The 24,770-nt window shown below is 40.5% G+C and overlaps 1 protein-coding gene across 1 annotated transcript in view; it reads right to left on the bottom strand.

The window, feature by feature from the left end:
* Positions 1–3,884: 3,884 nt before the first annotated feature.
* Positions 3,885–24,770, bottom strand: part of LOC120819064 (uncharacterized) — a 28,848-nt gene continuing 7,962 nt past the window's right edge. The window contains exons 27-61 of the mRNA XM_078103803.1: positions 24,541–24,651; positions 21,029–21,142; positions 20,833–20,943; positions 20,489–20,563; positions 17,669–17,759; positions 15,507–15,590; positions 14,552–14,654; positions 14,277–14,371; positions 14,053–14,123; positions 13,776–13,890; positions 12,679–12,803; positions 12,435–12,586; positions 11,748–11,898; positions 11,522–11,666; positions 10,006–10,079; positions 9,800–9,920; positions 9,282–9,418; positions 9,028–9,174; positions 8,715–8,933; positions 8,487–8,620; positions 8,153–8,295; positions 7,927–8,081; positions 7,652–7,777; positions 7,459–7,532; positions 7,235–7,376; positions 7,053–7,151; positions 6,889–6,968; positions 6,703–6,789; positions 6,498–6,567; positions 6,282–6,380; positions 6,100–6,180; positions 5,856–5,966; positions 5,580–5,693; positions 5,384–5,494; positions 3,885–5,125 (exon numbers count right to left, since the gene is read on the bottom strand). Coding sequence (XP_077959929.1) covers positions 5,036–5,125; positions 5,384–5,494; positions 5,580–5,693; positions 5,856–5,966; positions 6,100–6,180; positions 6,282–6,380; positions 6,498–6,567; positions 6,703–6,789; positions 6,889–6,968; positions 7,053–7,151; positions 7,235–7,376; positions 7,459–7,532; positions 7,652–7,777; positions 7,927–8,081; positions 8,153–8,295; positions 8,487–8,620; positions 8,715–8,933; positions 9,028–9,174; positions 9,282–9,418; positions 9,800–9,920; positions 10,006–10,079; positions 11,522–11,666; positions 11,748–11,898; positions 12,435–12,586; positions 12,679–12,803; positions 13,776–13,890; positions 14,053–14,123; positions 14,277–14,371; positions 14,552–14,654; positions 15,507–15,590; positions 17,669–17,759; positions 20,489–20,563; positions 20,833–20,943; positions 21,029–21,142; positions 24,541–24,651 — 3,957 coding nt within the window. The 3' untranslated portion in view covers positions 3,885–5,035. The remainder of the gene's footprint in view (positions 5,126–5,383; positions 5,495–5,579; positions 5,694–5,855; positions 5,967–6,099; positions 6,181–6,281; positions 6,381–6,497; positions 6,568–6,702; positions 6,790–6,888; positions 6,969–7,052; positions 7,152–7,234; positions 7,377–7,458; positions 7,533–7,651; positions 7,778–7,926; positions 8,082–8,152; positions 8,296–8,486; positions 8,621–8,714; positions 8,934–9,027; positions 9,175–9,281; positions 9,419–9,799; positions 9,921–10,005; positions 10,080–11,521; positions 11,667–11,747; positions 11,899–12,434; positions 12,587–12,678; positions 12,804–13,775; positions 13,891–14,052; positions 14,124–14,276; positions 14,372–14,551; positions 14,655–15,506; positions 15,591–17,668; positions 17,760–20,488; positions 20,564–20,832; positions 20,944–21,028; positions 21,143–24,540; positions 24,652–24,770) is intronic.

The following is a 24,770-nucleotide window of genomic DNA, read 5'->3' as shown; positions in this document are numbered from 1 at the left end:
TGGGCCCGCGAGCTGGCCAGGGGCCCCGAGACAACGACTGGCTAAGAGTCAAATGCAACGACAAACTGTGTGAGCGCCCCTTTGATAGTCAATGGAGTAAAGTACAATGACACCGTTATCGGGATCCCCCCTCAAGGGGCCCCTCACTGCCGGGCTGACTGGGGCGGCTAGCGGTCGGCGGCAGGGTCACCCGGCACCCGCGCACACCGGTCGGATGCGTCACAACAACCGTTCTCAGCCTCCGTGAGAGGAGCTTTTCAGCTATGAAGCTGATAAAAAATGACATGAGGTCCACCAGAAAGGCTCACAGGACTGTCACTTACGCCTTTTCACAAAACAAGGCTCGCAGTTTTAGATAATTTGCACATGTTTGTGAGGACTGAAAAATGTTAATGTGAGTGTATATGTGTGTGTGTGTGTGTGTGTGTGTGTGTGTGTGTGTGTGTGTGTGTGTGTGTGTGTGTGTGTGTTAAGTATGTTGGATTTAGTTATTGTGCACTTTTTTAATGTATATTTCATTTTATGGTAGTGTGCAAATGTTAAATTGTTAAATGTTCAAATGTCATGCACATTATGTTTTATGCCCTGTTATATAAAGTGTGGGAGAACTTAAACTTTATGGCTGTGCTGTGGTTCCTGTAGGTTTTGCGTGCGCGCGGCGGGGGCTTGGTGGGGGCCTCCATTTTGCTTGGGCCCCCCAAATTCCTTCAAACGGCCCTGGGAGTTACAACAAGTTTCTGTTTTGTATTAACACACACTGTGTCACAACTCCATTTCACAAATAATTTGTATTGTATCGTTTGGATTGAGTCACCCAGGCAAACATTTTTCCACAGAGTGAAGCCGGCGTGGTCAAGTGGATACGGACGATAGTCCGAACGCAAGGCTGAAAATGAAAAAAACAGTCAGATAACTGACCTAATGAAACCTTACCCGTAACCCGCGCTTTTACCCAGACGTGATGTGTCCCTCTGAGACGAGTCGGAGAGAGAAGTTTAATTATCTGATTCTCAACTTCACCAAACCCAAATAAAACATGCACTAAAATTCTATTCTGATCAGCATCCTCATGAAAAGGAAATCTAAAAAGGAAAAAGGTCCATTTCTTCTTTTTGCTCGACTTTCTCTACACAGCCCCGTCCCTTAGCCTGTGTTCCAGTTTTCATAGCCAGCAAACACAGCTAGAATATTGTCTTGTCCGTGTTCTTTCTTCCTCCTCTGTGGATTACGGTGAATTTTAAAGCATCAACTTAATGTACTTTGATGTTTATGAATTATTGTGCCATGGGTTTTTCACCTTCAAAGGACACTGTAGAGGAAAGTGAGCTGCACCACGATGCACACGATGCACAGTTATGGAACTGAAACTATCGAGCTGGCCTCCCCTCAACTTCTTGCCTTTGATGAAAAGACGTATCGGTGAATTTGTTGTAATGACTTCCGCATATAAAAACTCTGACTCTGATGCTCTCTGTACCGATTCCGGAGCAGTTGCTTGATTGTGAACTGTTCAACTTGGTCCTTTTGTGCAGTTTATTAACATGTACAAACACAAATTTATCTCTGTAGGTCTCCACTTATTCGGTCAAATTTCCACCGCAGACACAAAGTGAGGAAATAATTCCGCTGATTGATTAGATAAAAATGCTACATCTGCATCTGGGACTTTCTTAGGGCTGGTTAGAAATGATGTCACATGCTATCTGAGCTTGTGTGTGGGTGTTCTTGTGTGTCTGAGTGTGTTATTAGTACATGCATATACCTCATCTATCTTCCTCCACATACCCTTTGGTTGAAAAGATGCTCTTCTCAGTTGAGAGAGCAATGTTGTATTCATTGCAGCGTAACATGCTTTATGCTAGAATTTACAGTGCAGGGATGTACTTGGAAGATGCATCAGTCTGTTTAAAAAGAATGTGGCAATCAAAGACATCAAAGTGAGTTTTACTAAGCTTTTTAGACCGTGAAAGGGGCAGATCTGTGTCATTAAAACTCACACCACTAATCAAGTTTTGATATCTCTTATCGAATAAGCCTTTGTTTCGAAATGTTTGTATCTAAACTGATTTAATGTGCTTGTAATTTGTTTAATAAACCATCTACATCAGAGCTTTATTTCTCACTGAGAAATTAGGACAGTGGCTTCCAGGATTTGTAGGAATGCTGGATCACTAATCTTTCACACAAAAATAAAGCAAAAGGATATGTCACAGCTCTGTACCCTGTCATTTCCACTTCCTCTATGACATCATCTGGCACTGGTCTACTTTCTCTTCCCAGAGTTAAAACTACATATCTGGAACAAAGTCACAGAAAGCTTCAGGTCTGCTGTTCCTCAGATCCTTCAAATCCAGATTGGAGACTTTTCGGTTTGCTGCTGCCTTTAATTGACCATTTTGGCAATTCAGAATTCTTAACAATATTTTTTAAATGTCTTTTTAAAATCTTTTTAATGATGTTTCCTTGTTGTTGAAATCCATCCATCCATCCATCCATTGTCAAACCGCTTATCCTGCACACAGGGTCGCGGGGGGGCTGGAGTCCATCCCAGCCAACTTCGGGCGATAGACAGGGTACACCCTGGACTGGTCGCCAGCCAATCGCAGGGCTACACAGAGACACACAACCACTCACATTCACATTCACACCACTATGGGCAATTTAAAGTCCCCAATTAACCTGATCCCCAGAGCATGTCTTTGGACTGTGGGAGGAAGCTGGAGAACCCGGAGAGAACCCACGCAGACACAGGGAGAACATGCAGACTCCACACAGAAAGGCCACTGGGCGGAATCGAACCCAGGACCTTCTTGCTGTGAGGCAACAGTGCTAACCACCACGCCACCGTGCCGCCCTTGTTGTTGAAATGTGCTATACAAATAAAATTGCCTTGCCTAAAATGGTTTCGCCTTTTCCCCAATCCAGAGGTTTTCCCAGTGAGAAAATGATGTTCTCCACTAAAGCCACTAGAGGGCGCTGTACTCCTGAGAGAGCTAGCGTGGAGTGTCGAGGGAAACAGGAATCGAGGCTAGTGATGGGAAGTTCGGATCTTTTTACCGACTCGGTTCGTTGAATCTCAGTGCTGTGCTGTTCTGTTAACAAGGAGTAGTCAAGAAAGAAAGACTCCTAAATATAGGCTTGTCTGGTGTCAATACATTTCACGCGCCTGCAAGTGCCATGACCTCACTGATGATGAATCATATGTTTTATATCTGCAGGAGGATCAGGGCTGCCCTCTGCTGTGCAAGTCCGACTCATCCTGGTTTAAGTTGGCAGTCGTAACGATGAGTGGAAATAAATCTGTCGCCTTGATGTTCGCAGATTCAGGTCCTTCCTTCTCTTAAATGCATTTACCATGTTCAAGTAATTTGTCAGGCACTTCCAAGGTTATATTTCTTTAACAAAAGGTATCTTACTGTTTAATGTTTTTATTGTATATAAATAAATTGTAGAGCAAAACTTCCTTGTTTTATATCTTTATTCAATGACAGGAATGAAGGACAACTCAAGTCATTTTTCCTACCTCTGTTGCCTTTCTACATAAAATGTGATGAGTCATGTCTAACGGTAAATATTCTTTATATAAGACATACTTCCATATATTATAGTTAAGAAAAATGTAGTGCATTATGTTATGCCCCCCCCTCTTCTTATTTTAATGCCCCAACAAAGTGACATTTGAGCCTGGAATGCCAATTAACTGCCTCCTATAAACTCTTGAGCGTCTATAGGACCTTTTATCCTCCATAATATGAACCAATTTCCCCGCTCTGACTTTAATTTGTGGGGGCAAACTTCTTGACTCGCGGGCCACAATGGGTTCTAAAGTTGAGTGTTTGTGTGAGCTAATATAAATGACATGTACAAATCATTACATGAAAGCATTTGGCTTTTAAAAGTAGCAAAGCATTTATTTGCAAGGTAATTTAACAATTTTCACGAACATGAACAATATAAAAACATGTCGTAACGTGACTGATCAAACATCATAAAAACAAGTACTGCGCCCAAACCTCACTTGAACGTCTTTATTATTGCTACAATTTACTTTAAATAACTATCAATCCTTTCAAATGTAAATTACCATTGTAAACGTCCAAATCAAGACTACAAAAAAGTATATGTACAGTGACCAAATCTCCAGCTCATATAAGTTTGTAAAGCTCCTTTTGTATGAAAACAAATGCAGGCTTTGTAGGTTTCCCTGCACCTGCACCTGTAGCAGTTGTATCAAAAGCCTCCACCTGTCACGTGTGTTCGCGCCTCCACGTTGCCTAGTAACGAACGTACGGTGGCCGAGACGGTTTAACGCCGTCTCCTCGGGAGGTGCAGCGTGCGGACTGGTGGGAATGCGCGCGTCTCACGGTCGGCGCGTGAGGCTTCGGAACCCTGCACAATGAGTTTATTGTGTCAGTCGTGTTTTGAGGAGCCTGCTGTAACGGACTGTCTCGTCCGGCCGAGGAAACGCTCGCTGCCGCCCGAAGACGGAGCAGGCAGGTCCGCACGGATCTCTGCTGGCCGACCGAACAGCCCGGAGCCGTTAAACCGGTCTCCATCTCCACGCACGTCTGTTAGCTTCAGCTTGCTAACAGCTAGCTACACGCTGAGCCGGATTCTACGCACATTTGGCGGGTGGGCGGGTGCTAATGTGAAGCCCTGGTATGAGTAAGTTTCCTTTTGAAGTGCTACTAAAATTGTTAGTTTTTTTAAATATTTGCCCGTGTCTGGGTTAGACTGTACAGCAGTCGCTGGGTACTACTTCCTAACCAAGATATCCTCGTGTTACCCCTATATTCTATGTTATTGGAAATAGCAAATGACAGAGTGAGGGAGTGATGCCAAACCAGCTAAAGTTTTCTACTTGAATGGGAAAATATTATAAAAATGCTAGAACACGGATTAATGAAACAGATGAAGCAATGACAGTTGGCGCAGGCAGTGCTGTAGATGTTGTAATCATCAGACTATAATATATATTTGAACATATTTTATGTAAAGAAAGCTGCTGTCTGACATCTGCACCGCTTTAAATATATTAATCTGTTGTGACTGCGTCTCCATCTTCCCCTGGATCCGCTGCATTATCGTTAATCATTTCCTTGTATTTACTCTTGAAGAATCCAGCCTGAGGAACAAAAGAAAATTGTTGTATTAAAACATGAATAATGAATATATGAAAAGACACCATTATATAGTATTCAGTTCTATTGTGTTACAGCCATTCTAGTGAGCCAGCATTCACACTATCAGTACCTTGACCCCCCTAAATTAAACCAAGTCATGGTACGGGTCGCACTTGAGTTCACTCTAAAAATGTCCAAATGTCTTCATTGCCTCCAAAAAGCGGCTTTCTAAACTCAAGCAGTGTTTGTCAGTGTCTCACCTTATACAGGCCGGCAGTGAGTAGCACCAGGAGAGCTAACCCTCCCAGCGATCCTCCAACAATCTCTTTGGTGAAGTCTGGTTCAGCATACACTTCTACCTCCGCCTCAATCTGAACAGTGAAATGATGTAACATGTGCATCACACTCCAGCTCTGTTGAAACGCAAAGAGGTCAAAACGACGTGTAATCGCCTACCTTGTGAACAGGGGGGTTGTTGTAAGACCCCGTTGAGAAAAAGATGTACTGCTTTCTGTCGTATTCCAGACTGGCCGTGCTGATCAAGAGGAATTTGGCAGATTGAAGTCCAATCTTTTTGAGGAGAAACAAAATGAAGAGTAGGATGAGCCTATCGAATTTATCTCCTGTGACGTGAATGAGATTAGTAACTCATTATTATGGATATTTTACTGCAAACCGTTGAAATGCTTGACAACTGTGTGTTAGTTTGTTCAATGACAACACATCCTTTACCTGCTCAATCCATTCAGAACTGAGGTTGGCAGAGATTTGGTACGTTTTACTCTCCAGTCGTCCCATGAGCTTACTGCACTTGAAAACCGTGCACGTGGCTACAGAGCAGTCCTGTTGGTGTTTTCAGAGAAAGCAGTAATGAAAAGAATACTGGTTATATTGATGTAACACCAGTTCTATGAGTGAATGTTGGAGCCCTTAAATGGGCTTTGCAACTACTCGTATATGTCAGAGGGATACCTACCACTGACTTGTTTTTCTGTATCTCACCAATAAAACCAGTGCCTTTAGGTTGTTCATCAAAGCCTCTTTGGCAGTCTGGAATCTGAAATACAGTAAATTTATGTTGTATTTATCGCGATCAGACTTGTCTGATCATATCTGTTCATGAGACTGTAGTTGTGTAAAACAACTACAAATTCCCACCTGCAAGCTGCTGGAATCCGCCCAGATGTCTTTATTGCCGAGCCTCACGGGCACCCGAATCACCACAGTGAAATTCAGCGCTCTGATATCATTTGTAACCTACGAGAAGGAGAAAATAGAAAAGGCCGGTAGGTATCACACAATGTACACAAGCATTGAGGTGAAGTCATTTAGGTTTTTTAATATTTAGTGATAGAATTATGTAAGACAGTTTACCACAATGGATTGTTGGACTGGTTTGTGTAGATTATTCTTGCCGAATGAAAAATTGCTGTAGCTGAGTGAGCTAAATGGATATAAAAATAATTGACTGAATATTAGACGAAAAGATACGAAGGTTAAATGTTATATTATAGTATTATGCTATAGTAGCACTAGATAGTGTATACCTTTTATTTTGTTTCACATAAACAACACAAACCTTTCAATCGTAGCAAAAATGCTGTACTTCACATCAATGTCCTTGTTTCTGTAGAGTTTGCTTGAACTGGAGTGATCCAGATTCCCACTAAAAGAAAGTCAAAATCATTTGTAGAAATGCAAATGAATGTGTACTGGTGCACACTTGCATGTTGCCGTGTTTCTCATGCGGGTAGGTGAGCAGTACCTGGTAACATTTGCAGAGAAAGAAATGCTCCTAGCAAGTTGGCTTCCAGTGTCAATCCCATAGGAGATGATGAAGAACGCCTAAATGACCCAAAGGAAATGAATCAGATGGCCTCTTCTGTCTCTGCAGTAGTGAGTAAAGATGATTCTGTCCAGAGATCAAACCTTAGAGCCGCTCTTCAAAATAGGCTTGTCGACAGTGCAGTCCGTCTTCCCTCTCGTTACACCATCTTCACTGTCCAAGGAGCTGCACTCAATTCTCCCCTTGATTACAAACACATGAGTTTGACCGGAGAAAGCAGCTGACCAGAGAGCAACTGAAACGAAAACTGATCCTGACATTTTACCTGCAGGGGTGTAAACTTCCTGAAAGAGAGTCCGGTTGGATATGAGACGATGACCCGGCTGTTGTAGGAGTTTTCCCCTCTGTTCTCCACTGAGACGGTGACATCCAACAGTTCATCAATGCCCACTTTAACCTCTAAGGATCTGATAGATTGTTGTGAGTAAAAAGGAGTCAGAAGTAAACAAAGGAACTTAACTTTGTTTGTGCTTCCTATTTGTAGCTCACTTGGTGAAGTTGAAATCCACTTTTAGGTCATCAACACAGTTATTGTCGTCTCCGCAATTGATCTCAAACCCCAACTGTGGAAGACAGTTTGAAGGGAAGCATGTTGGTTCAGGTGTGAGAACTGACACAAGGAAAACTATTATACGGAAGATCAAGGCTTTTTCCGCTAAGACTATTTATTTTTAGTACTTACAGGATGTACGGTTGTTTTCTGCGCCTGCAGGGCGAGACTAGGACTGGGATTTGGGGGGATAGGTAAACCTTCAAAGGCGAATCTGAGTTCATTGGAAAGTGCATTTAGAGCATCTTCTGGACAAGCCTGCAAGAAGAAGGTAGTGCGCTATTGTAACATTCATTTTTCTAAATAGTGAAGGTTGGATTAATTAACGCAACATCGGCATCAAACATTTGATTTTTCAATACGAGAGAGGCTGTAATTTTTAAAGTTGTGCGCGTCTAACAACTCACCTGAACAAAGTACTTCACCGTGTTGCATACAGGCCGAATTAAGTCAATTTGAACTGTTCCTTTTGTCTCTCGTTGTTTCCCGTTAAAGTAGGCCCGGTTGTTTGGGACTTTGCGAGTGGCGTCCAGCGTTAGATCGTAGCTAATCTTTGCTGTAACTGGAACAGATTGGTTTGTCATTAAGAGGTTTCTCTTTAAAGTATTTAAATGACAGTGGAGCATCGGGTACCTTTGTCTACTTTGGAGCGCCTGGTCATGTTAAAACAGATTTCTGCTGTAATCTCCAAAGGATTTGAGCAGGCAGAGTTTTGAGTCGAGATTCGATTTGGGCTGAACGACACTGTAGCTTCCACCATCACTATTGGCTTGGATCTGGAAATGAACAGAGCGTGAAAACACACGAGGATAACCATTGGCTTTGTGATCGGGAGGCTAAAAAAATGCCGCAGGAAACCAAACGAGTTCTTAGCTGCCCAAAGAGACTGAATGACTGAAGGTCTGCACACATCGGAAAGGTAAAGTCTGATGAAGTATGTAGACAGAAGCAACTTGGATGGATTCACCTTAGTAAGACAACTGCACCCTTTGAACCGATCGCTAACTCAGGCAGCCCATCATCACTGTGGTCAAAAGACGACTGACTGATCGACAGGCCGAAGAACCTCAATGATGACCGGACTTCAGATGCTGCAATTCTCTGTGATGACCGGAATATTTTAATCATTTAAGTTGGAAAAAAATGCTTGATTGCTGCGGCAAACATGGAACTATAAATGCTGGACCTCACTCACCTGTGAGTAAGAAGAGCTGATTCCTCCTCCTACTCCTCCTTCTCCGTGGAATATGTAGATGCTGCCTTGGCCGTTGTTCTCCAAAGGCGCTCCAACTGCCAAGTCGCTGAGACCGTCGGTGTTAAGATCAGGCAGTACAGCCAGAGAAGACCCGAACCGTCCTTTGTCAGAGACCTCCCCTCTCAGTACTGATGGAGAGTCTAAGCGACACTCCACATCCTGGTGGAAATATACAGACGAGAGTCAACGTTTGCATGGTCGTTAGAAAAAAAGATAGATTTTAATGCTCCAAATCAAATAAATAATAATTTACCAAACCAGTCAAGCTGCAAACGTAAACTCTTCCCTCTCTGTCAGAGTCCATGAACATTGGGGCAGATATGAGGATTAAGTCAGTGTAGCTGTCAAGATCCACGTCCATCGCACAAACAACAGCCCCAAAATATTCACCACTCTGAAACTGTGAAAGCATCAAATTATCAATGAAAAGAGGGAAACATGTTAATAAAACACGTGCTTCACATTGTCTTTCTGGACTTTCAGCCCCTCTTTATTGTAAGGTCCCACCTGCCAGCGAAAGGGATCAATCGTTTCACTGAGGACGTTTTGGTGAACTACCATCACGGCTCCTCTGTGTTTATATCTTGGAGCACCGACAATTGTTAACGTGCCGTACATCGTGTTAGCAACGGCCATGGAGTAACCTAGAATCAAAGTGCATCAGTTAGTCTGACCCGCTGTGAGCCAACTGTCAATCTCTTTAGCTGGTTTTAGGTAACTATCATTGCCTTTGCGGAAAACATGTGGTCATTGCATGAATGTATTTGACTTAGACAAGGAGTTTACTTTACAAAACGTGAGTATTATGGCTGAGAAGAGTCTTCCTATTCATCATCCAAAAGAAATTCGTACAAACCTGCTTAATATTTGACTTAACTGCTTTTTTTCTCATTTCAAATCTCACATAAAACACAATACAATGTTTTCTATATTATAATAAATAACTTAAATATTTTCAAAGAGAAAAGAAAAGAAAGCATTAGCAGTGCATGCAAATGGTGTTTGTTTGGTTTGTACATTCTTACCCAGATAACTGTCAGTCTCTATATCAGCCTCATAGGAGCCTGTCTTGAGGCCTGTCGACATTGAGTATTGGAGGAAGCCTCCCTTCCACTCATTAGCACCAACAATAGCCATCTGAATTCCCTTTAAAATGAAATATATATAGAAGAAGCAATGAAAGTAAGTAAACCTGGGTGTGGTGCAGGGCATTTCTGGTGTGTTTTTTTACCTCAGGCACATAAGCTGCACTGAATCCCTCTTGAGCCATTTCCAATTTCAGTGACTCTCCACTTGTTTGTGATCCTGTAACGGCAACATAAATGAACACGCATTCATGAATCTAACTTTGATCAGGAGGAAAGTCCATGCATGATTCCTCAATAAAACATGTTAATCAATATACAACTATACTGTCACGATCCAGCTCTCCTCTTCCCCGGGAGTACTGAGGCCTTCAAAATCTGCTCCCCAAACTCCCCCTTGTTTTCTGTCTAGTTGGTCTGTCCCGCTTTGTGTTGGTTTGTTCCATTGTGTGTCTGCCTGTAGTACACGCCCACTCATCCCTACACACCTGTGTCTGGATATTTGGATCTCCTGTTTGTACCCCCTAGTGATGGGAATTTCGGATCTTTTTACCGACTCGGTTCTTTGAATCTCGTTCAGTAAAATGAACGAATCTTTTTTCGGGTCATTCGTTCATGTCGGGGGATGGTTGGTAAGATGAACGAACAAATCTTTCTTCGAGTCATATCGACTCGGTTCAGTAAAATGAACGAATCTTCTTTTTTGAGAGGACTCGTTACTCTCGAGTCCTTGGAAGGATTCGTTCACAAACGACATATCACTAGTACCCCCGTTGAATACCCCTTGTTTGTTCTAGACCTCGTTGCCTCCTGCCTGATCCCTGTCGGTACCTTCGTCTATCTCCTTGCTCCTGGATTTCGACCTTCGGCCTGTCTACTGCAAGGGTGGGCAAACTACGGACCCGGCTTGTTGGGCGTTTTGATCCGGCCCGCCGAGTATTATGAATTATACATTATAGTAACGACCGCTGTAACACTTCTCTGTTCCCGACTTGAGTTTCCCAAAGCACGATGACGGCAAAAGACCAGCATTGATGTTTCTTAACTCAAGTCGGGAACAGAGAAGGTGCGGCAGAGGACAGTGGTGCCGTGCTTTCTGCACCGCATCAGCCTGCGAGTCCACCTGCTGCTGCCAGGTTAAGTTCAACCTTAATCTGGCTGAATTCTATGCTTCACTAAGCGAAGCCCAAGTTTGCAAACAGAGGATGCTGGTGTTGTTTGGCTCTACTTAGGTGGTTGAGCAGACGTTCAGCGTGATGAAAACCAACAAATCACGCCACAGATCCCAGTTAACCGATGAACACCTCAGATCTGTCCTGAGAATTGCCACAACAAAGTTGACACCAAACTATCATGCACTGGCAAAAAAGGGGGACCAACAACACTGTTCCCACTGAAATGCAATGTAATGTAAAAATGTAAGTTCACTTTACTTTTTAGTTATTGGCTTTTACTTATAATTTATATTGGTTGACATAAACACTCCCTATCCATCTGATACCGGCCGTCTGTCAAATTTTAAAAGTCAATGTGGCCCCTGAGCCAAAAAGTTTGCCCACCCCTGATCTACTGGATATCACTAAGCCTACTCCCTGTGTAAACTGTTGTTGATTAAATCTGCACTTGGGTCTACTCCTGTCTCCTGTGATGCGTTACATATACCTTCAATAGAGAAGAGTTTGGCCTGCAGAGTCTGTCTTATTTTGTCAAGTGCGTTGAAACTTTCCACTTGAAATACGTTTTCTTTGGTAGATGCAATGGTGTCCAGTTCATTCTTTGCCCGATCATTGTTAAATGCGTCCCCCACCTATGAATGTTGAAAACAAAAGAGTCTTGAGGATGTGACATCAGCTGCTTAAATTCACAGATTTTAAATATTTGAACTTACTCCAATAGCAAATCGAACAATCTTTTTGTTGTCAGCTAAACTTGTTGCACTTGACAAATCGTTACGGTCGTTAGATTCTCCATCGGTGATGACTATCAACACTTTGTTCACATTTGGCCTGGAACCTTTTGATGGTGTGAAAACGTCATTGCTGTAAAAAGAAAGAGGCCATTTCTATTCACCCTTTTGCAATGTAAACTCAACTACTATAAATCAATAAACACAAAAGTGACATAGTAAAGTTAGCAGTACAATACTTTTAACTTTTACTAGATTCAGTACCAAAACTTGGGACTGTTATTTTGTTCCACTCGGAAAATAAAGTGTTACAATTTATTAACAGAAGCAATTTTAAAGTTACACTGGAGATGTTTTGAAAGCTAATCAAGTTGTGCAGTTTCTATGAGCAAGTTCCCATTTAGTTTGTTGGCCAAATCTGCAAATAAAAAACAAGAGGGATCTCACACCCCTCGAGGGCTCTTCTCTAATGCACAAAGCCAAATGCCCACAAAACCTCTGAGTTATTCATCACCGGTCACATTGCATACATACAAGCTTCAACACATGCCTGATTTGAAATTTTCAATAAAATGATATTGAAATAGTTCTATTGATTTGATTTAACTCAAATTACAAATTCTTAATTACGTCCTTGCAGATGAAAGTCAACATGATGAAGACACTTACACCACAGATCTGATGGCTTTAGCTGTGAAAGTTGATCCCCTTAGTTGTCTAATCCCATCAACTTTTTCTTCCCATGATCCAGTTTCAGAGATCAGATTGTCACCGAAGTAATAATGGATTTTGGGAGAACTGGAGAATTGGACAATGGAAAACTGCAAAAACAGGAAAGACATTCAGCCGTCAGTTAGTTTAACATTCAACTGTAAAAAAAAAAAATAGTACAAACAAAAAAACCCAGTTATACCCTTGTGTCTGCTGGCAGAAGTGAGCGGACCAGATTTTTTACAAAAGTCTTCATTGTTTGAAAGTCCGATGATGCTACGCTTCCAGAGCCATCCAACAGAAATGCAACGTCTGCTGACCTGCAATCTGCAAGAGAGATTTCAAGTTAAAAAACATTTCTTCCTTCAGGACACGCCTCATAAATGCAGTGTGAAGATTCCTGTCCTTGCAATGAATATTAAATAAATACAAAAAATAAATTCCCTTTTATTGTGACATGTGTAGTGTGTTGAAAATAGATTACATTACATGTCATTTAGCTGACGCTTTTATCCAAAGCGACGTACAATAAGTGCATTCAACCATAGGGTACAAACTCAGGAGAACAAGAAACAAGAAAGTGCAATTTCCTCAAATAAGCCAATTTACAATTTGCTATAGATGAGTGACGTTACAAGTACAATTTAAGTGCTACAATTTGTTAGTCTTTAGTCGAGGTAGAGTCTGAAGAGGTGTGTCTTTAGTTTGCGGCGGAAGATTCTATATGCATGTCAAAGATCTGATCAAAATAACTGAAAACCCACCGGAGGCGTGAAGATCTTTAGATGTGTTCGTACATTTGTGAAGATTTTTACAGACGAACGTCCGTCCCTGTGAATGTGTCTATTTACTGTGTATTTTTTAGGATGGTTTCAGTGAAGAAAGACATGTTTAATATATTCTGTCTTTAACCATTTTTTTTTCATTTTGCTGTTTTGCTTGACAGATTATTTGGTTTGCTATTTCTCCCAAATTCATTGATCCTGATTCATTTCCATTCACGATTACTTTAGTGTATAGACAATACACACATTTCTATAATTTATTAGTATTTTTCATGGTTGTTTAAAATGTGTTCCTAAGTTGGTAATGGTAGTGACCCGAAGGTGCAAGTAATATTTATATAGCCAATGTTCATTTACTTAGTTATAGTTTCACAGCATGCTGAGAATATCTGATTGTGTCAGTGCTCATCACTCAAGAAAGACCTCAAAGTGTCCCAATGCAACCAATCATATGCACGTTGTGTTGATTGTGTAAAGGATGTAGGTTTTGTGTGTGTATTTATTTTCCATTTACCGCCATTAGAAGAAGGTACAGGGCCTGTAACTCGATCAAAACGATCTATCTGCCAGCACGTTCCACTGTACATGGTGATACTTTTGCAGTCCTTTGGGATGGTTGGACCACATGCCTGAAAGTAGCACAAGGATCCTGATTAATGAATCATATTTTCCTGTGTGCATTAATAAAATGTAAGGTATTGTGTAAGTTTTTTCAGCGGATGGAAAGTCTATGAAAAGTTTAAAAGAATTTGCCACAATGAATAATCAACATTTGCAGTCTCTCGGCTCACCAAAGTTCTTTGTGTGGAGGGATCACTTGCCATCGTCAAACCGAGAGACATGTTCACTGCAAACTCAGCCTCTGTGTAGAAAAAGTCCATCAGTCATTCTGAACCCTTTGTGATAGCGCCACATCAACAGTTCCAAGACTACAAACCTTCAGCTCTTACTAGTAAAACACGTCCCAATGTGATCTGATTGTTGGTCAAGCTTTAGGAAATGGGAAGTTACTCACCAGGAACCGATAGTTGGGTGCATGATTCGGTACACTTATATATCTGTCCTCTTCCACTTGGTGAATACTGTGCAAGAGGAGCACTGACCAGCAAACTGTGGAAATAAAACCACACAGACTTGTGAAATAGCAAAAGAGATGAATCACACCACTGTGTCCCCATGAAAATGACTGATTAGTGTGAGACGATCGATCGTTTGGCAGAAATGCGACCAGCTAACATTTGTCTGGTTTAGATTCCAATGTTCCAGATCAACATTTCTGCTTCGACTTACTCTGATCGCCTTTGCACCACCTGGTATCCAAAACCTGCAGCACGTTCAGTCAACGTCTTCCAAGCCACAGGATCGATGTTAAAACAGAGTAAAGCGTTTAACCCTGCAGAATGAAGAACACTCATTTAAATTCACATTCGGAAATCTGTTTTTTGTATTCTATCACACTTGCCTTCTTGCCTTCCTTTTTGTCTTTTTTTTTCCTCTAAATATGGTCAGAAATGATGCAATGCATAACGTATGTCCTAGTTCTACTCCGATTATCTTGGTATTGTCGACATCCCTTTTGCTGATGTAGTTTTTCCAGAAAAAAAAGTCTAAAAAGGGCACTGAGTTTGGCACTGTGAAAACGAATATCTTTAAGTTCTGTTATAGTTACACCAGAACAGCTTTTATGGCTTCAGAAAGACACTGTTTGCAATGTTTATTGTCATTGAATTGTTAATATTTGGTGAAACAAAACCACCGGAAGCAAAAGTATTACTACGGCAGCTAAACAGATGTAGCACAAGTTCATAAAGCTGTTTTTCCTCCAATCTTCATCAAATTGGTGACTCAAAATATTTGGGTGATCCGTTTGATAAGAAGAGCCACAATTCTTGCAAATGTCTACTATTTGATGGCATTATAATAATAGAAACTGCTACAATGTCGTAAGGTTATATGTCCGACTCAATTCAAGTGGGTTTCTTTTTTGTACAATGTCATTTAATTGTAATTGCACCCCACCACAATGAAGTCAGGGTTTAGATGTTGGAAAAAATATATATACACAAAAAACATTTATAATACATTACAATTAGAGCTTTATTAGGTCAGAGTAAACTGAGCTGGTCACATATTCAAGTACTTTGAAAAACAAACAAAATATTAATTTTTGTCTTTTGGTTGTTAGGACGACACAAAAAATCGTTTGTGATAATATGTCGTCATGAAGAGACAAAACCTCTCTTACCTGACAAGAATACTGCCGTAGTAATTATCCAGCCCATTGTGTCACTCCAATGGTTAATACTAAAAGCATGAAGGCTTCTTCGAGCTCATTTATTTATTTGAAAAGAATTTTACTGTGTGGGGACCTACAACCATTTCTCCACCACCGAAAGTGCAAAGTGGAGGGCTGTCGATAGCAACATGCACACATCATAAGGGGACAGATCCAAGTTAAGACAGCCAGATAGAGGAAGTCTTATGTAGGAGGAGTTACAAGTTTCTGTTTTGTATTAACACACACTGTGTCTCAACTCGATTTCACAAATAATTTGTATTGTGTCATTTGGATTGAGTCACCCAGGCAAACATTTTTCCACAGAGTGAAGCCGGCGTGGTCAAGTGGATTCGGATGATAGTCCGAACGCAAGGCTGCAAATGAAAAACGAGTCAGATAACTGACCTAATAAAACCTTACCCTTAACCACGCTTTTCTCAAAATATTTAATATGACCTTTTACCCAGCCGTGATGTTTCCCTCTGAGACGAGTCAGAGAGAGGAGTTTAATTATTATCTGATTCTCAACTTCACCAAACCTACATAAACATGCACTGAAGCCCTATTCAAATCAGCATCCTCATGAGAGGGAAATCTAAAAATGAAAAAGGTCCATTTCTTCTTTTTGCTCGACTTCCTCTGCACAACCGCGTCCCGTCTTTGAGCCTGTGTTACTGTTTACATAAGAGGAAAACACTTACGAGAATATTGTCTCGTCTCGTTCTTGCTCACTCGTGCTTTCATAGAAGGATTTCTGTGAATTTCAAAGCATCAACTCAATGTACTTTGATGTTGATGAATCATGGTGCCTTGGGTTTTTCACCTTCAAAGGACACAAAGTGAGGAAATAAAGCTAATTGATTAAATAAAAATGCTTGATCTGGATCTGATTTCTAAAGGCTGGTTAGAAATTATGTCACATGCTATCCAAGTCTCTGTGTGAGTGTTCTTGTGTGTCTGTGTGTGTTATTAGTACATGCATATACCTTGTCTTTCTCCACAAACCCTTCGAATGGACCTTTGGTTGAAAAGATGCTCTTCTCAGTTGAGAGAGCAATGGTGTATGCATTGCAGCGTAAAATGCTTTATGCTAGAATTTACAGTGCAGGGATGTACTTGATGCATCTGTGAATGTGGCAATCGAAGACATGAAAGTGAGTTTTACTAAGTTATTCGTAGAGCGTGAAAGGTAGTAGATCTGTGTCATTAAAACTTAAACTACTAAATGTGCTGGGGTTGGGAACGCAGCCTTTCGGCTGGCTTCTTCCCAACCAAACGGCCAATTAGTGGCAGCACCTGCCATCATGGCCGTATTCCCCTTTGGTCCTGTGCTGTACAGGTATGTTTGTTGGCATTTTGTGTTGGTGTATTGTATGTGTTTTCAATTCTGTACACTAACACAAAGCCCCCTTTTGGTCTTGCGCTGTACAGATAGAAAGAGGGAGAACATGCTGCTGTTTTGCCATTTGATATTTTGTCATTTGATATTTTCTTTGGTTTACTTTATGCTGTTTTTCTCAGTTGTTTTGTTTGCTGTGTTCAACTTGCCTGGTTTTTATAATCTTAACCCTGTTTTTAGTGATTTGTGCTTACCTTGGTTTTATCGTTTTCTTCAATAAAACCTTTTTCTTAATTACTACAAACGTCTCTGCCTAATCCACAGTAACTTATTTGGGTGTCTAGGGTATCTAAATCTGTATTTATTGGGCTGTAAGTCCCCACGTGGAGTTGTTGGTTGCTTTCCCTAAAGCCCCGTCACATAAACAAGTTTTGATATCTCGTATCGAAAAAAACTTTTTCCGATATTTTCCTCTACACTGATTTAATCAGTTCATTCTGTGCACCTGCTAGTCACCTCCACCTCGTCAGCCCTTATCGAGATTACTACCTGTTTGGATCACTGCATCCAGGTCAGACGATCGGCAAGACATCTGGATCAGTCCAGCAAGGGGGAACCATTTTGCTTACAATTGCTCATTAAATCGTGCTCGCCAGTAAAGGACGAAGTACTAGTGAGCCGAACAGTTTCTCAACCCCCTGCCTGACAACGACCCCTTTTCCACGCTTAGGCTACTATTCCCCAGGGGACCCCATACAATTTCCACTCTCCTGGATTCGAGAGCAGATACGTCCATAATGAACAAGGACCTTGTTTAACAACTGGGGATTGCCCAGATACCTCTCCCCCAGGCTGTTCCAGCCAGCGCCCTGGACGGTCACCTTCTGGGAGCAATGACGCACAACACTGTTCCGGTCCACATGCTGCTGTCAGAAAACCACCACGAGACCATCAGCTTCCACATTCTGCAGACCTGGTGCACCCCCCTTATTCTGGGATACGCCTAGCTAACGCTGACACAATCCTCACATCGACTGGACTATGGGGGCTTTTGGGGGCTGGAGCCAGTACGGCCATCTAGTCTGCCTGAAGCAAGCCACCGTTCCACAAGGTGCCACATAATGGCATTCTTAAACTACGCTGCAATTTTATCTTTTTAATGACTGTTATTCTTTGTGTTTCTATCAATGTTCTTAACTTTTTGTAAATCTCCTTGCTTTGTGTTTGTATGTTTTTTATGGTTTTATGTAAAGCACTTGGAAATGCATTGTTGTTGAAATGTGCTATACAAATAAAATTGCCTTGCCTAAAATGATTTTGCCTTTTCTCCAATGCAGAGGTTTTCCGATTAGGAGTGCCATGACCTCACTGATGATGAATCATATATATCTGCAGGAGGATCAGGGCGGCCCTCTGCTTCGCAAGTCCGACTCATCCTGGTTTCAGGTGACAGTCATAACGATAAGTTGCCAAAGCTTCAAGACTCGGATCCTTCCTAAGGGAGAAAGGTTGTCTCCTGCAGCAGCTGCAACAGAAAATTCAACGGCAGCAACAGTGAATGTAACGGCTGCAACAGGAAAAGCAGCAAGTTTCTCAATTTCCCTTTTGCTGGATTTCGCTGTGCCCATGGCCTCAGTGTTTCTGTTATTTGGACTTTAGGTCTGTTGTCTCACAGGCATTTTTAAGGTTCGTTAATTGCTCTCTTCCCAACCTCTCTTAAATGAACCGTAGGCGTAAATTCAGTCAGGAGGATTAGAGAAGCCTATGCCTGCCCCAGGGGCCTCCGCTCTCTGTGGGTATGCCATAAGCTGATTAACAGTTAAACACATTTGAAATCTGAAATAACCCAAACAAGCTTGCAAATATACAATTAAAAGGTTCTCTATTTACATTTATTTATTATTTAAATTAATCATTAAAAAATTGAATTTCATAGAGCCTCCTGCCACATTTCATCACATTGGTTGTGTCCAAAACCACACTTTAGATGAACGTAGTGCACTTAAATATATACATTAGGGGTGTTAATAGTAATCAATTTTTTAAATTCATTAATCACGATTAAAAGTTTATTTTTATTCTAAAATCTAAATCTTACAAGTAATGAGTAATCACTTTAGAAAGTGTGTATTTTAGACCCCGTTGTTTAATTGTTAATGTTATTTTAAACACAAAACTACACACATTTGATCAACTTGGAGGCACAATTCCACCAAGTGGAACATGTTGAACTAGCGACTCTTCCTGCCGGCCTCGTGCAATTTGCTCTCAACTCTCTATCAATTGATGGCTGTGTTTGGAGTGCCAACAATGTCCCCACATTTAGCCAGGACATGTTCCAAACCATTGTCTTTTAGGGACACAGTGATGGTCCTCTTGAGACCGCGCAGGCTAGATGTGGAGATAGAAGTAGCCTAGCAACTAGCTTAGCCTAGCAGTGCGCAAAGTGGTCCGTTTGCCACTCACCCCTCTTCAGTTTGAGGAGGAATTCCTCTGCACAGTTCTCCATTTTCAGTTACCAACTTGCTCTCTACCTTCTAACTGACTGCAGCTAGCGGCGGTTTTGTTTTCCAGGGTCAACTTTGTTTACTTCCGGCACACCGGAAGACCGGTCAAGTTAACAAAGTCGCGTTACCTGCATTAAAATATTTGATCACATTAATCTCAGGCACATTAATCGCATAGATTAGTGCGTTAATGTTGACATTCCTAATATATATGTTTTAGGTGCACTACGTTCATCCTCACTTGTCATATTTAGGGAGTGATTTTAAACAAGCTTAAGTTTTCTACTTCAGTAGATTACTGAAAATATTCTAAAAATGCTAGGATTATTGATATTGATCAGTGGTTCTCAACTGGTCTGGCTCCGGGACCCACCATCACCCCTTAATTACAAGCCGCGACCCAAATCGAGGAACATTCTCAACTTCTCAAATTTATTTAATAAAATGATGGTGCAGTTTGAACCTGAGATAGTATGGAGACAGAATAAGTATGCCAACACAAAAACAAGTTTAATGAAAAAACAAAACAGCCAGCTGGTAGCGATGCTAGAGAGGGAACTATTCCCCGTTACAGTCAATTATCTAAAAACCCCAAAGTGTATCTTAAGGACACGAGGTATTACAACATACATAACAATTAAGAATCTTCAGCCATTTCAACAACAAAAAAGGCAAAAAAAGACACAAATTACTTAACTTCAACAGATCTATGACAAACACTATGTCTCGAGGAGCAGCTTTTGCACAAATTCAAAATGAATTAAATAAACCTGGCACACGCTGCTGAAAACATAGACGGATGAGCCGGCACAAAAAAGACACTCCGCTGCATTAAAAAAAGTCCCTTCAAAATATAATCACAGGAGGAATTTTTTTGTTTTTTTGTTTCTAATTTTAATTTTCTCAGGCAAAGGCCGCGACCCACCAGTTGAGAATCACTGATATAGATGAAGCTGGCAGCGTTACAGATATTGAAACTGTTGTCTCGTTTTGTAGTCAGCTGTAATCATCAGACTATAATATATATTTGAACATATTTTACGTATAAAAAGCTGCTGTCTGACGAACATCTGCAACATTAAAATATTTTAATCTGTTGTGACTGCGTCTCCATCGTCTTCCGGATCCGCCGCATTATCGTTAATCATTTCCTTGAATTTACTCTTGAAAAATCCAGCCTGAGGACCAAAGATAATAGTTATATTAAAACATATATAATAAATAAATGAAAAGTACATCATTACAGTGTATTCAGTTCTATTAAGTGTGGTACAGCCATTCAGCCATTCTAGTGAGCCAGCATTCACACTATCAGTACCTTGACCCCCCTAAATTACACCAAGTCATGGTACGGGTCGCACTTGAGTTCACTCTAAAATTTCCAAATGTCTTCATTGCCTCCAAAAAGCGGCTTTCTAAACTGAAGCAGTGTTTGTCAGTGTCTCACCTTATACAGGCCGGCAGTGAGTAGCACCAGGAGAGCTAACCCTCCCAGCGATCCTCCAACAATCTCTTTGGTGAAGTCTGGTTCAGCATACACTTCTACCTCCGCCTCAATCTGAACAGTGAAATGATGTAACATGTGCATCACACTCCAGCTCTGTGGAAACGCAAAGAGGTCAAAACGACGTGTAATCGCCTACCTTGTGAACAGGGGGGTTGTTGTCAGACCCCGTTGAGAAAAAGATGTACTGCTTTCTGTCGTACTCCAGACTGGCCGTGCTGATCAAGAGGAATTTGGCAGATGGAAGTCCAATCTTTTTGAGGAGAAACAAAATGAAGAGTAGGATGAGCCTATCGAATTGATCTCTTGTGACATGAATGACATTAGTAACTCATTATTATGAGTACTACACGGAAAATCAGTTCAACGAAAAGTTTGGATCAGAACACAATATAAAGATAATACACTTCAATAGTAGAAGCCTTTACGCTAATTTTTGCAAGATTAAAGACTACCTAGACCAGTTCACCTCACCGTTCAGTGTAATCGCAATCTCGGAGACCTGGATTAGTCTGGAGAAAGGGGTGGAATTTGAGTTGGATGGTTATAATCTGAATTATGTAAACAGAGGCAACAAAAGGGGAGGGGGAGTTGCACTTTATGTTGATAGAAGACTTAAGTACAAGATTGTTGAAAGTATGACGGCTGCAATTGATGATATATGTGAATGTATTACTATTGAAATAGATATGGGGAAAAGGAAGAACATCATTGTCAGCTGTGCATACCGGGCTCCCAACAATAGCATAGAGAAGTTCAAGGAGGTGATGGAGAGTATGGCTACAAACACCGAGCAAAAGGTAACTTTTCTCTGTGGCGATTACAACATCGATCTTCTGAATCCTAACAAACTAACACCGATAGAGAAATTCATGGATGCAATGTACAGCAGAAGCTTGTATCCTATTATTACTAAACCTAGTCGAATTACAGTCCACTCTGCAACACTTATAGATAATATTTTTACTAATAACCTAATAGATAATATAGAAAGTGGATTATTATTAAATGATATTAGTGACCATCTGCCGGTGTTTGCAATCTACAGCGGTACACCTAGGTTGGCTGAAAGGAATGAAATGATAGAAAGGAGATTAAGAACGGTTGACAATCTAAACAAGTTCAGAAATGAATTAAGTGCACAAAACTGGAGAAAGGTTTATGAGGCAGAGGAGGTTGATTATGCTTATGATTCCTTCCTGCAAACTTTTCTGATGTTATATGACAGATGCTGTCCAATTCAGCAAAGCAGAAAACGAGCAAATCGCTCAGATAAACCTTGGCTTACAAAGGGTCTGTTGAACGCCTGTAAAAAGAAGAACTTCTTATATAAAGAGTTTATCAAGAATAGAAATAAGGAGAAAGAAATGAAGTATAAAAGATATAAAAATAAATTAACTGATATTATGCGAAATTGTAAAAAGGATTATTATTGTAAACTACTAGATAAAAATAAAAATAATATAAAGGAAACATGGAAGATCTTAAATTCAATTATAAGAAATCAATCGACCAGCTCTGGATTGCCAGAAGAAATTCTAGATAATGATAAGATTATTAATGACAAAAAGGAGATGGTAGAAGGCTTCAATAAATTCTTTGTAAATGTGGGCCCTAAACTAGAAGAGCAGATAAACCTTCCTCAAGGGGGATGCGTAGCACATTATTTGGGCAAGAGGAACCCAGATACTATCTTTCTGAAAGACACCGATAAAAATGAAATTATTGCCATAGTTAATAACTTCAAAAAAAAAACATCAAGAGACTGGAATGGTATTGATATGACAATAGTAAAAGAAGTCATTATTAATATAGCAGATCCCCTAGCACATATCTGCAATGTTTCACTTCAAACGGGCTTCTTTCCAACCAAAATGAAAACTGCTAAGGTAATTCCGATTTTTAAAGAAGGTGAAAAAAACCTTTACAATAACTACAGACCAGTCTCCCTGCTTTCCCAATTTTCCAAAATTTTGGAAAAAATATTTGCTACAAGGATGGACAGTTTCATAGATAAACATGGATTACTCATAGATAGTCAATATGGTTTTAGGCCAAACCGATCAACATCATTGGCACTCATGGACTTAGTAGAAGAACTGACAAGCACAATAGATAACAAAAAGATGGCAATAGGGGTCTTCATAGATCTGAAGAAGGCATTTGACACAATAAACCATGATACACTGCTACACAAACTGGAAAGCTATGGTATCAGAGGGGTTGGACTAAATTGGGTACAAAGTTACATAGGACAAAGAAAACAGTTTGTACAGATAGGGGATAAGAAGTCCACCTTAAGAAATATTACCTGTGGTGTGCCGCAAGGATCAATACTGGGTCCAAAACTATTTATTATTTATATAAATGACATAAGTAATGCTTCCAGGATCCTGAAAAATGTTATTTTTGCAGATGACACAAATGTATTCTGTGAAGGAGGGAACCTCGAACAGTTGTTGGAGGCGGTCTCGACTGAGTTAACCAAGCTGAAATTGTGGTTTGATATAAATAGATTATCACTTAATGCAAAGAAAACCAAATTCATGGTCTTTGGTAAAAGTAACACACAAGCAAACACACACATTGAACTAATGATCGATAATATAAAAATCGAAAGGGTGTTTGAATACTCCTTTCTAGGTGTAATGATAGACCACAAGCTCAGCTGGAGGCCACAGGTCACTCGTGTACAATCAAAATTGGCACGATGTGTAGGGATACTAGTCAGAGTCAGACATATATTGAATATACAATCACTGCATACACTGTACTGTACACTGTTTGCTCCCTATTTGAGTTACTGTGTGGAAGTGTGGGGTAATACCTACAAAAGCACCCTACAGACAATATGCACAATTCAAAAAAAAGCAATACGGATAGTTAATAAGGTGGGGTACTATGAACACACAAACACATTATTTCTGAAATTAAATATATTAAAATTTATGGACTTGAAAGATTTTAAAATGTTACAGATTGTATTTAAAGCAAGAAACAGCCTACTCTCAGGAAACATTCAAAGTTGGTTTAGCGACAGACTAGGAGACTATAATTTAAGAGGGAGACTGAAACTGAGGCAACCAAAGGTGCACTCTACACTCAAAAGCAGGTGCATATCGGTCTGTGGGGTGAAGTTGTGGAACAACTTACCAGATAAGATCAAAGATTGTAAACATATTGCACAGTTCAAAAAACATCTTAAATTATACACATTAGCCAAATATGAGATCTGTGAAAATATTAAGTGAAGGAAATTTAAATTGTATTTATTTGTGCGTGTGAGTATGCGTGCGTGTGTGTGGGTGAGAGTGTGTGTGAGTGTGTGTATGTATGTATGATATTAATCTTCAAAGTAATATATACTAATTGAGAATATGGATAAGAAAGGGGTGGGTATCTATAAGCTTTTGCTTCCCCCTACTCCTTTTCTTGAACAAAAGGTGTATTTTCTCATTTTGTGGTCTACGTCTATGTTGATTTTTAAATTTTTTATTATTTGGTGTCTACATGTTCAAGAAATAAAATTCTTCAAATCAAAATCAAATCAAATTATGGATATTTTACTGCAAACCGTTAAAATCAAAATACTAGCAATTGAAATGCTTTCCAAGTGTGTGTTAGTTTGTTCAATGACAACACATCCTTTACCTGCTCAATCCATTCAGAACTGAGGTTGGCAGAGACTTGGTACGTTTTACTCTCCAGTCGTCCCATGAGCTTACTGCACTTGAAAACCGTGCACGTGGCTACAGAGCAGTCCTGTTGGTGTTTTCAGAGAAAGCAGTGATGAAAAGAATACTGGTTATATTGATGTAACACCAGTTCTATGAGTGAATGTTGGAGCCCTTAAATGGGCTTTGCAACTACTCGCATATGTC

Source organism: Gasterosteus aculeatus, chromosome 5 (genome assembly GCF_964276395.1).
Source record: "Gasterosteus aculeatus chromosome 5, fGasAcu3.hap1.1, whole genome shotgun sequence".
Classification (NCBI taxonomy): domain Eukaryota; kingdom Metazoa; phylum Chordata; class Actinopteri; order Perciformes; family Gasterosteidae; genus Gasterosteus; species Gasterosteus aculeatus.
The sequence above is the reverse complement of the archived record's forward strand: the minus strand, read 5'-3'. Positions and strand labels throughout refer to the sequence as shown.